The 12,616-nt window shown below is 43.1% G+C and overlaps 1 protein-coding gene across 11 annotated transcripts in view; it reads left to right on the top strand.

Moving 5' to 3' along the window:
- Positions 1–11,545: 11,545 nt before the first annotated feature.
- Positions 11,546–12,616, top strand: part of FAM120C (family with sequence similarity 120C) — a 135,132-nt gene continuing 134,061 nt past the window's right edge. For all 11 annotated transcript variants that reach the window (XR_003796402.1, XR_003796405.1, XR_003796403.1 and 8 more), the window contains exon 1: positions 11,546–12,315. Coding sequence is in view for 7 of the 11 variants with exons in the window: in XM_029240895.1 (XP_029096728.1) it covers positions 11,623–12,315 (693 nt within the window). In the remaining 4 variants the exon portion in view is untranslated. The remainder of the gene's footprint in view (positions 12,316–12,616) is intronic.

Genomic DNA, 12,616 nt, shown 5'->3' with positions numbered 1-12,616 from the left:
TCTAAATCTTATGTACAGATTCTTCAAATTTCTTCTACAGTATTGGTTTGCAAGTTGAAGTGGTTTTAGGACATTAGTGTAATGCAAATTCTTGCATTGCAATTTTCCACGTGTACAAAAACAATGTGCCTAAAATCCGTAATTCTTTAAAACTGCTTGTGTTTCATTATTAGAGTCAGCTTTGTGTGATTACATTGAGACTTACAACCTATAAAGTGAAAATACTGCAGGTTTTATGATCCCTTCTTCTCGAGTTGCAATCCTTTTAAACAGTGTACCCCAGGATGAAAAAAGCTCCATGGATGACATGCACAATTACATTTATTAATGGCTGCTCTACATCATATGTCCCACATTTTGCCACCACCTCTGTTTTATGTATAATTCATCATTCTTTTGCCTGCAGAATTTTGCAGTGCCTTGTAATATTTAGAATCTTTTCAGAGTTTTTGCTGGAAAGAAAAGTAGTCTTCTAAAGTTTGAAGATGGTGAGTAGTGTACTGCTGTCTCCATGCTGACTGCAGTAGTTGGGTTAACATATGTATACATGATGTATATGTAACATGTATAAGTTTAAAAATACAGAAAAAAGTGAGTTTGTGCAGAAATGAAGAAAACAGTGTTATTCACATCACTGTGGGTTTTTAAGTTATTTTTTTCCCATTACTTAAATGTTTGATTCCAATTACAGTCACTTTGACTGTAAATATTAGCTAGTTTTCTATCTAGGGGTTTTGCATTATTTCATAATTTTGCTAAATCATATGATAGTGCTGTTTTCATCCTTGCTGAGGTACTTTTTCCCCCCCCAGAAATAATTAACTCTTGAGGTAAAGCTCAGAAATTCCCTTCTTACTTAACAAAGAGCCTACTATGTAACAAGGGCCTTCTTCCCATTTCCAACACACACACACAAACCTGTCCTTTCCATTTTCCTTCTTGTAGAAAAAAAAAAGGTTATACTAAACCATCCCACTTGTAAAGTTTATTTGGGGGTAGTCTGTGTGTCCAACCACCATGTTTACTTCTCAAAGTGCAAGTCTGATGAATAGTACTGTATCTCCATATGTGGCAATGTGAGCATTTCATCATGAATTACCTGCTGCTATGTTTGTGAAGTTGGGTGTAACATCATAAGAATATGAAACCAGTATTGGTGTAAATCTAATGAAAATAACCCTATGTATATTTGTAGCAGTCTTGAATCTCTAAGGCAATTTGCTGTAGTATAACAAATATCCATTTCGTTTTTCATATTTTTCTTGCCAGTTTTATATCAAGCATGAATTCTAATGGTTTGACAGCAAAATTATCTGTGAAAGTTTAAAAGGCACTTTTCTGCTGTGATTTTTGGATTGAGTGTGGAGTGTTATGTACAGTATGATGGGATGTATCATTTTAGAACCGCAGATTTAATTCTACTCCAATTACATTTGTTTATCTACCTCTTTTTCAGTGCTGTTTTGGGGTACACATGTAAACACTGCCTGTGAAACTTGCTTTTTTGCCTTGATTCTCAGTATTCTTTCAGGTTATAAATCTGGCCTGCTAACTATGAGTTTGAAATGAGAAGGACCATCACTCTGGCACCAATCTATGTTTAAGTGACGAGAGCCACATGCTTCTGTGAAATAAGCTTTGGGGATTTAGGGATGGAGAACAGAGAAATAAATCCAGCTGGTGGCAATATAGGACTTAGTTGTAGAAGTTAGTTGTAAAATAAACAAATGATAAGAAAGTACCTAAATTAGACAATCTGGTGCCTGTAACTTCGTATCTTTTTTTTTGCGGTACGCAGGCCTCTCGCTGCTGTGGCCTCTCCTGTTGCGGAGCACAGGCTCCGGACGCGCAGGCTCAGTGGCCATGGCTCACGGGCCCAGCCGCTCCGCAGCAGGTGGGATCCTCGCGGACCGGGGCACAAACCCGCCTCCCCTGCATCGGTAGGCGGACTTTCAACCACTGCGCCACCAGGGAAGCCCTGTAACTTCGTATCTTTTATTAGAGATGCGTTTCTTGTCTGTGTGCCTAAAGGGCTATGGGTTGAAACTGCTTTAACTATCACAATGAAATATTTGACAAATATTACAGCAGTGGCCCATCATTCAGCATATTAGCATACTGCTAGGTATTTGCAATGATATTTTATTACCTTAAAATGGCCATATGCTTTTAGTTGAATTGTAGTTAGTCGTAACTGTTTATCCAATCTCTAAAGTTTATTGGAGGCATTGACTTTCTTCTTTGCTGTCTTCTCTGAGTGATGAAAATGATGCATTCTCTGTTTTTTCCAGAAAACTGAGCAAATGTTTGTAAACCACGTTATTTGTTTCACATGTTTACTGTGTGTAACACTACAGCATGTTTAATGTTAGTAAATACTGTATTTCAGGCTTCATGTACAAGTACATTCCTGAGGTATACTTGCCATCAGTTTGGGATTCAGTTATTTAATCTTCTGTTTGGTTTAGAAGAATCTTGAGATATTTGAGGTGGTGTGCAGGCCATTTTCTAGAATAGATTGTTCATTTTTAATCCTGTAGTTTACTGGGGACTTGTTTTTTCCTCCTTTATTTAGAAGATGAACCAGTAAGGGAGCAGGGCATAGGAAAGGTCATTGATTTGGTAAATGTAATTTCTGGGATTGAAATAAAAAACCCACAAACAATCCAGACTGTAAAATGGTGACACTCAAACTTGGTAAAATCCTTTGAAGTGAAGTTAGTATGAAATTTTTATGGAGCCAGATGCTTTCAGGTCACCCTGGAAATAGTCTTTGTATGTGAAGGATGAACACAAACATTGGTCAGGGACCTTGACAGCCACCATTGGCAGGGGCCTGGGATAGTAACTAGGTTACACTTAAGTTATTTTCAACTGAGATAGCTGGAAGATTATATAAACCAACAGCTCCCATTCTGGAAGGTCTTCTTTTAATTAAAAAAACCTCTAACAGAAAGGCCAAAAGTCAAGCAAGAAGGGGAGAAACTGGGCTCTTGAGAAAAAAAAAAGTGCCAGTGAAAAATAAAATTCCTAAATGTGTGCTTGTCATCCTTCCAGTTTTTTTTTTAAGTTGCATTTCTTCTCCATTATAATTTAAGATTTCAGATTGAGGTTTGTGGTCCAGAACATACCCTCAGCAGAAATAGTGACTGATTGGAAAGTGCAGTTGTTCAAGGTCTGTCATGCTCAATCACTTAAAGCTGTAATTTGTTTGATATGAATATTAAGCATGTAGACCTAGTGTAGCATGGGAGCCACTCAGGAAGTTTATGCAATTAATAAACTTTCATGCATAATTAATTTACTATGAAGTATGCAGAATTTCAACCACTTCTCTACACTTAACACTTAGTTGTATATGTGAACTCTCCTTTCTTAATTGGGGAATGTAGCATTATATGGAATGTTGTTAAACCTAATTTTAATCCTTCTTGACATTAACTTTTATTATTTTTTTTGGTAAACCAAGTGATCTGCCTTTAAGCAGTTGTCTGATTTCGGTTCTTTGAAACTGTGATTTTTATTTCATTTGTATCCAACCATTTGTTTTGTTTCCTGGAAATTTTGTTTTGAAACAGAAAATAAAGGCTGTGTTAAAATGAGTATGTTATCTTATTAAAACGCTGTCATAGTCACTGCAATCATCTGGCTTAAACTGGTTCTTCATTTACCAAATCTAATTTAGCAGGTTTAAAAACTTTAGTCCTATAGATATGTTGGCTGAACAAACTAAGCTGTGTGTTACCTCTTGATTTATAGCTCCAACAAATTTTGAGTTGGCCCCCTTGTCCTCACTTGTCAATGAGCCATAATTGGAACAGTCACTACGATTTACTGAGTACCTACTGTGTTAGTTAGGCTTGTGATAAAATTCATAAAACAATCCTATAAGCTAGATCTGTTACTGTCTCTACAGAGAAAATTTGAGAATCAGAGAGATTAAAGAATTTACCAAGGTACCATAGCTAGTAAATGATGAAGCCTGGATCCAAACCCAGGTCTGACTCCAAAATTCATGGGAAAAACCTCAGGCCATACTGACTCTCAGATGTACTGTAATAATAATAATCAAAATACATTTAGACTACGTTTTCAACTAATTATTATGATTAGTATATACGCTTTTCATATATCTTTCATGAGGTTATGTCCAGTGCTTGTTTTATAATTTCAGGAGAAGTATATGTTTATGGTACAAGCAAGAATTCAAAATGTGCCCTTTGTGTAAACTTATTAAGGAGTATTTCCTTTCATACTGACAGTGTTTATGGTCCACCTTCAGAAAAAAGTGCATTTGGAAATCTCCGTTGCACATCTTTCATTTACCACACTACAGTGACTTTGGAAACTGTCAAATGAGGTCAGATCCCTTGTTCATTTGATAATTTAGGTAGAAGAATCATGCATATGTTTATGCAAACAGCCCTGAAGGAAGAATAAGAGGCCTATCAGAAATATTCAAGATTAGATGAGGATTTGTAAAGTGTTTTTAAAAATCTATTACCTTGATTTTATGACAATGACTCCAAGGTATTCTCTCCTAGGTGATCCCTAAAGGGAGGATACAAGGTACACAGTTGAACAAACACAGGTTTTTTGACTCACAGACCCCTCAAACCTCTATTTTCTCATTTGTAAAATGAGGTGGTTGTATTAAATATGTCCCAAATTTGCTAATTGTGCTTATTGTTAGACATCTCTAGTGACTTTCACAATAAACTTGCACTTGGGAAACCAGACTGGTTTGGAAATGGGCCCTGGTTCTTATTATAGTTGCTACAGATACCACTTGGAGTTCAGCAGACCTGGATTTGTATTCTAGCTTTGTGAACTTGGAAAATTATTTAACTTTTTAGCTTCAATTTCCTTATCTGTAAAAAGGATAACTGCTTCACTGGTGGTATTTTGAGACTAAATGAAAAAACATAAAGGGCTTAGCACTGCACCTGGCACATAGTAGGTCTGCTCAAATAATAGTAACAGCTACTGAAGGGACCTTACATATCACTAAGGAGGAAACAGTCATAGAGATGTGACAAAACTGAACCCAACCTGCGAGTCAACGTGAGGTCTGTTGGTGAAAGATTGGGTATTGGCCCCAGTGGTGCCAGATGATGTAAAGTGAGGTTCAGAGATGAAAGTGTTTAAGTTGGGGGATAAAACACCATAAAACCCATTTAAAATGTGCCATCATTAATGAGCACTAGATTAAAAGAATCAGATGAAAGAATTAAGTCTGTGACTAAAGAATTTAGAAGGAGCTGAAGTAGTAGGAGTTGGGGAAAAGACGGTGGGTCTTAAGACAGGAGCTCAAGACAGAAATGAAGTAAAGCATAGATGATGGTCTGAATAGGAGCAGGACCTTGGGATAAACAGATGAAGAACTGGAAAAGACTAGTTCACATGCATGTTACAAATTTGTAAGATTTCTCCATTCCAGTTCAGAGGTTCTCATCGCTGACTGCATATTAAAATCACCTGGGGAGGTATTTTTAAAAATTAGTGTCCCTGGGCTTCCCTGGTGGCGCAGTGGTTGAGAGTCCGCCTTCCGATGCAGGGGACGCGGGTTCGTGCCCCGGTCTGGGAAGATCCCACATGCCGCGGAGCGGCTGGTCCCGTGAGCCATGGCCGCTGAGCCTGTGCGTCCGGAGCCTGTGCTCCGCAACGGGAGAGGCCACAACAGTGAGAGGCCCGTGTACCGCAAAAAAAAAAAAAAAAAATTAGTGTCCCGGTTGCACAGCAATGTGAATATACTTAACACTACTGAACTGTATACTTAAAAATGGTTAAGATGGTAATTTTTCTGTTATATATATTTTACCACAATTTAAAAATAATTAGTGTCTGGGCCCCATTCCTATAATTAGTATTGTTTTAAAAAGCTCCCCAGGTAATATATTAAACTAGCTAGGGTTGAGAACCACAGTCCTTGTTTCCTTTACTAATCAAATGACCTCCCTGCTATTATTGCTGGTTCAAGAAACACAAGCAACATAGCAGCCTTATTAGACCTTCTAATGAATTATTTACTATTACCATATAAGCTTACAGCCTCTCAAACAGCCCCCAAGGATTTGGGCAATAGATAAAGCTAAGTGGGCCCCTTGCAGAAACTGAACAGCTAGTTACTACTTAGGTGGAAGATATCAGAAGATTGAATCCAATATGAATTTTCGATGCAACTTCTTTATGCTTCTCTCCAGCCTTCATTTTAATAATTAAGATTTATTAGGTGCTTACTGTGCCAGTTACTGTGCTAAGCACTTTAATATACCATTTAATCTTCAAAAGTTTCTGAGGTAAGTACATTACCATCTCCCTTCTAAGCTCCTTGACTGCCTTGAAAACTGTTTTCTCCTAGCCCAGCGTTATTCCTGGCATGTAGTAGGTACCAAATAAATCTGTTGAATAAATTAATGAGTCCCTATTTCATAGATACAATAAGGGCTCAAGAGGTTAAATAACTTGTTAGTTATATAGCAAATAAGGAGTTGAAATGGTATTGGAGCCAAGATCTCAGCTCCAAAGCACACACTTTAACCACTATTCTGTGACATCTACTGTCCCCTTCTACTTTCAGAGCTTTGGCCTCTGTTATCTCTTCCCTCTCTATGGCCTATGCCTAGCATAAAGTTTCTCTTGTACTATATATGTTAAGATTCTTGTTTGTAAGTAATAGAAACCCAATTTGAACAAGCTTAAACAAAAAAGAGGGATTTATTATAAAGATGGTGGTGGTGTCTCAAAACACCCAACGATAGTGCAGATGGGCCTTAGGAACATAATCAGGTGCTTGAATGCAGCCAGGATTTTTCATCTCTCCTCCTCCAGCTCAATCCCAAATTCTCTGGGAAGGTACATAAAGAATAAGCTCCTGGTGCAACCATGAGGGTAAGGTAGAGAAAGTGGTAGAAAAGGGGTACTGGGGAGACAAAACAGACGTTTACCTATAGTCCTCCGTTTGACTGCCCCGTAAACACATATGCCATTTTCCCCATACCTACAATTCCACAAATGTCCACACCTAACAATCTATGGACAACTGCAAGTCACATGCAACTACTGTATCCAGAGCAACGGCACAGCATGGACATGCCCCTTCCTCATCTAGTTCAGTGGCAATCTAAATGTGGATCATCTTGATCCTGCCACTCCCTGATAAACTTAACTGCCACCAACAGATCTAACATGCAATAGTAGAGAAATATTTAGATTAACCACTAAGTTCCCTTTTATGAAAGGAGAGGGGCACAACTTTATCAGCCACCGGTCCAAGTGTGCACCATTTCCACCTGGATAGGAAGGAAGGAAATAAATTACGGGTATAGAAAAACTTATGGGAGTCATTTTATTGATGCTTCTTTTTGCTTTACCAGTCTGTACATGGGCCTGCTCTAGAAGAGCAGTGATTCTCAAACGTAAGGGTGCATTAGAATCACTTGGAGAACTAGTGTGACCTGCGAAAACTCTCGACACAAACACTCCATTCAAACACCTACACTAAGAGACTAGACCAAACTTGGCTTCTAGCCTCCTAAGTCGGAGTCTCTGGGATGACCCAATTTCCATCTGGAAAAGCTCGGGCTGTAAAAAGAATTTATAGCTTACTCTAGCTGACACCTGACAATAGACCCCTGACCTCCCTTTCTTAGAGCATTTACCAAAAAGGGCTTAAAATTATGACTTCTTCCCCTGTCCCTTTGAGATGTATATGTATCTCCTACAACTCCAGAGTGTGTGTCTCAAGGACCATTCCTTTGAAATGTAGTCATCATGAAGGCTAGGGCCTCTGTCTCCCAGTAACTGTGGGAGGATATAATCCTAACTTAAATAATTGCCAGCTAGCAGACACAGCTAGCCTAACTGCATTTACGCTGGCCAACTCTTTGTAATTTTTCACTTCCCTGACTCTACCTGAGCCTCTCCTCGCTCCTTCTCCCTCCTTTTCCCTTTAAAATGCTCAGTCACCTCTGTACAAATGGGAATGGAGCTTTGCTTTTTCCCCTACTATCAGTAATTGAATAAAATCTGTCCTCACTGCTTTAACTAATGTCAGGCTTTGTTTATCTTTGACACCATTTAAACCACACATTGCTAGCCCCACCCCCAGAGTTTCTGATTCAGGAGATCTGGGGTGAGTCCCGAGAATTTACATTTCTAACAGTTCCTAGGTGCTGATATGCCGGTCCAGGGACCATACTTTGAGAATCACTGCTGGCTCATGGTCCCTGTTCACTAGATAGGATTTTCTAGTGATACAACTTCCTCAAAACCTCATATTGTAAGGCCAACTGGCCCGAGGCAGGGGAACACAATCAGATTCACAGGTTGCATCAGACCGAAATTCTCCGGACCACCCAGTTCCAGAAACTGCCCTGGAGACATTCCGGACCACCCAGTTCCAGGAACTGACCTGGGGACTTTGAACCCGGCCCAGCCTTCCCGCCTTTCGAGGGGCGGGACTAACCGTCCCCCAGGATACCCGAAAAGACCACCAAATAAGGAATACCCTGCACCCTCCCAGATTCACCACACCCCTTTCCCTTCTTCCCCTATAAAATCTTGCCCAACCCTCGCCCGGGTGCGACTTCTCTGGCCCCATTCTCTCGGACCAGTGAACCTCACCCGGGAGCGCTCCTTAATAAAGCTCACTTGAAGCTTTCCTCTGTTTCCCGGTGCCGTTTGTTAAGATCCGACCTTACACATATGACTGCCTGTTAATTTCATTTGAGGGGACTCACAATGCTAATAACAAGTGCCAAGAATCTTGTCAACTTATGCTCTTTGAACCTTCAGATTTGCTAAAGGGAATAATCACCCTGTTGCAGGTTTCTATTTCTTTTTTTTTTTCTTCTTTTTTTTTTTTTGCGGTACGCGGGTCTCTCACTGTTGTGGCCTATCCCATTGCGGAGCACAGGCTCCAGACGCGCAGACTCAGCGGCCACGGCTCACGGGCCTACCTGCTCCGCGGCATGTGGGATCTTCCCGGACCGGGGCACGAACCCGTGTCCCCTGCATCGGCAGGCGGACTCTCAACCACTGCGCCACCAGGGAAGCCCGGGTTTCTATTTCTTAGCTCTCTACCTAAAGACTTGGCTCCTTCTCCCTGGCATTATGCTCAAGGTCTCCAGTTCAGAGCGTGGATAGGAAACAGGTTGAGTTCAACGATGTGAAGCCTCTCTTTTCCGACCTGCTCTGGGAATGTTACACTTACCCTCTCTTCCTTGCATTCCAGCTGAATGCATGTACAGAGGAAGAGATCATCACATTTGGGGGAGCTGGAGAACAAGGAATACTGTGGTGGCTTATAAAGATAACTTCGTTCCAGTTCGTCGGAAACTGGACGCCAGTTTCCTAATTAGTGGAACATTTAAAGTGAGACAATAAATCAGCAAAGCCCATGAATATCTAACCATTAGCAACTGCTAAACTCTTGATACAGGCAGGGCTGCTCTGCTTTTGAGGCTCAAGAGCAATAAGCAACTGCTTCGCTGCCAAATAACACAGAATGCCAACTTCCAATTAACGATATGGGAGATCTCCAATCTTTGCCAGCTCCATAGTTTAGGGTCTATAATTTCCCACACCCCATTTCTGGTACCAGTTCTTGAATTAATAATTTTTTGGTCATGAGTAGTTTCTAACCCAACTCTATCTTAAAAATAGTAAGGATATGAGGTTGCCTCAGAGAAACCAAGGGCAAGAATGCCTGAGGAATGATCTAGAACCTGGGTCTTAAACACGATGAAGACTCCCTATCTCCCATCTCTGCTCTAGAGTCTGCGGTTTTTTCTCTTCCTGCAGACCAGCATCTTTCACTTTTGTCCCTCTGATGGGAAAATTGACTACTGACAGCTTCCAAGTTTTACACTTACAGAAAAACTGATCTCTCTGGTCCAATTCCAAATTTCTAGGGAATGAGATTCTGATCGACCCAGCTTGGATTTGTTATCTACCTTTGACCCAGTCAGCGATGGTTATGGTTAACATGACAGTTTTTGTAAATGGGGAGAGGGTTAATTCCTAGAAAAGGAGGGCTGAGTAGACAATCCAACAGGTGTCCATTATACTAGAAAACTTCTATTCCTTTCATCCACCATCCCTTCAAGCCACTATTCCCTCCTTTCACTGCTTGTTTTCACAGGAGTTATTTATGTGCATTGCTTCAACATCTACTTATTCTTTGCCAATCTGGTTTGTTCTATCTCCACTAGTCTTTTATGATAAATTTCTTTATGGAGCTTGAAGATTTTTCAGCTTTTGTATCCTAATACACTGTTCTCAGATTTCATTCACCTTGACTACTCTTGAGTTCTAAACTTTTGCGTTCTTACTCGGCCTGCCATTATATCCCACCTTCTATTAAGTTCCAAGCCAGATCTGACTGCTACGCACTGTTACAGAACAGATCTTGTTTTCTACCCTCCTCCAGTTTAAACAGTGTGCCCTAAACACCAGTCAGCCAGAAGACTGGTGCTATATCTGAATCAAACAAGGAGAATGCTGAAAATATTGAATAGATTTTCAAAAGATGATTCTGTACGTCTGGAATTGGAGCCCTTACCGCTATTTTTCTAGAGCTCCCCGACAGGTGGATTCACGTTTGCAAACAAAGGTCCTAACCATAGGACATTGTAGCTCAGTGAGTACCAGAAAGGTACAACTTGTAGTATAACTTGTGTTGGTGCTTATCTCCCTGACCAAAGAGCTCCTGAGTACAATGGATATTCGATTTCACTTTGTCTCTGCATTGCCTTGGGCAAATAAATTATACAATTTTCACCATTCATAAACTGGGGCCAAGAACTCTTCCTCAAAGAATTACAGTAGCTAAAAGTTAAGTGGATTGTTACAGAAATGGTGGTTATTATTTTTACGTTTCATATGTGTCCTTTCTCATTCATTAAAAGCTACGCACATTATTCCCTCCCCCCAAAGGAAAATTCTTCCTCCTGGGGAATTTTAGCATACTTTAGCTGAATTCAATTAAACCACTCTACTTCCTTTCCCATGATGCATCACTCCCCCCAACTCCTTTTCCTGGGAAAGGCGGTAAATAGCCTGAAGCAACTCGGTGGATGCAAAGAGCTGGAGTGCAAATCCTAAACGCATATCACGCCCCTCCCCTTGAGACCCAGTGAATGCAAGGGCTGACAGGGGTGGTAATCTTGTTCCAACACTGTATCCCGAGGCCGTAGAGGAGACTACAACTCCCAGAATGCCCCGCCCCGCTCCCCCTCCTCCAGCTAGAAAGCGTGTACCATAGAGAAGACGAGGTAACATGGCTCCTGGAGGTAGAAGTAAGACGCTTCACCCCTTTTGAAGCGGTGAAGAGCGGCCATAGAGGGATAAGAGAGAAGTGACTACAGGCCGTCATCGCTTTTATCCTCCCAGCCTCTCCTGAGTCCGGTCGGCCTCACCACTCCTCTCCACCCAAATCCAGTCTGTGGTCTCCTCCCCACGCCTCCCTTATTCCCTCGCTAGCTCACCCCGCCCCTCGGGAATCCTTTGCCCGCCCCCTCGCCCCCCGCGGAGTGCGCACGCGCCCGCCCCCAGCTTCGCGCCCAGATCGCCGCCTAGCCTGCTCGCGCAGCCGCCGTCTCGTCTGCCCACCGACGAAGCATGGGTGTCCAGGGCTTCCAAGAGTTCCTGGAGAAGCGCTGTCCCGGGGCTGTTGTGCCCGTGGACCTCCTCAAACTCGCGCGTACGGTCTCGCGCCAGCAGCAGCAGCAGCAGCATCGCCCGCTGCCGCCTACGGCAGCCCTAGCGCCCGGGGCTCCACGCGCCGCCAGGGGCTCCGCGCCTCTGCAACCGCCGCTCGCGCCCGCTGCCTTGGGTGCCTACTCCGGGGGCGCGGGGCCGACTCGGCACCATCACCCCGCTCACCACTTCCACCATCACGGCCAGGCGCACCCCGGGCTGCACCCGCCGCCGCCGCCGCCGCCCCCTCCGCTGCCCGGGGCCCGGGTGCTGGTGGACGCGGGCTCAGCGCTGCCTCGGCTTTATGGCGGCTACCAGACGGATTGGGTGTGTGGCGGCCAATGGAACGCCATGCTGGGCTACTTGTCAGCGCTATGTCAGGCTTGTGCCTATCCCGGCGGCGACGGCTTGGAGCTGGTGGTCATGTTCCCCGGGGGCCTGGGCAAGGACCGGCTGGCCGAGTGGGGCCGTCGGTGCCAGGCCGAGCGGCAGACAGCGCAACTGATCGTGGGACACGTGGGCAACAAGGGCACCCCTCCTCCACGGGCCTGGTTCCTGCCACCGGCCTGCCTGAGCCACTGCGTGAGGCTAGCGCTCATCCGCTTCCGGGTCAAGGTGAGGGAGGGGCCGGATCTTAAATAATACGCCCCACACCTATTCCCTCCCAACTAAACACCTAACCACCCACCCACTTACCTGTCTCCCATCCACCCACTCAGCGCCCAGTCAGCTAACCCACTTGCCTAACTACCCTCGATCATTTTATCCATCTACCCAACCCTTCATACCACGCCCTACCGATTCGCTCACCTGCATAACCACATCTCTACCTATGTCATCCCAATAACCCCCTTTATCCAATTGGCCTATCCCTAGGCTTTAGCAGAATTTATTTTGTAGCTCCATCTTTCTCCTG

This window comes from Monodon monoceros, unplaced genomic scaffold, assembly GCF_005190385.1.
Source record: "Monodon monoceros isolate NGI ecotype Baffin Bay Population unplaced genomic scaffold, NGI_Narwhal_1 Super_Scaffold_22, whole genome shotgun sequence".
Classification (NCBI taxonomy): domain Eukaryota; kingdom Metazoa; phylum Chordata; class Mammalia; order Artiodactyla; family Monodontidae; genus Monodon; species Monodon monoceros.
The sequence above is the reverse complement of the archived record's forward strand: the minus strand, read 5'-3'. Positions and strand labels throughout refer to the sequence as shown.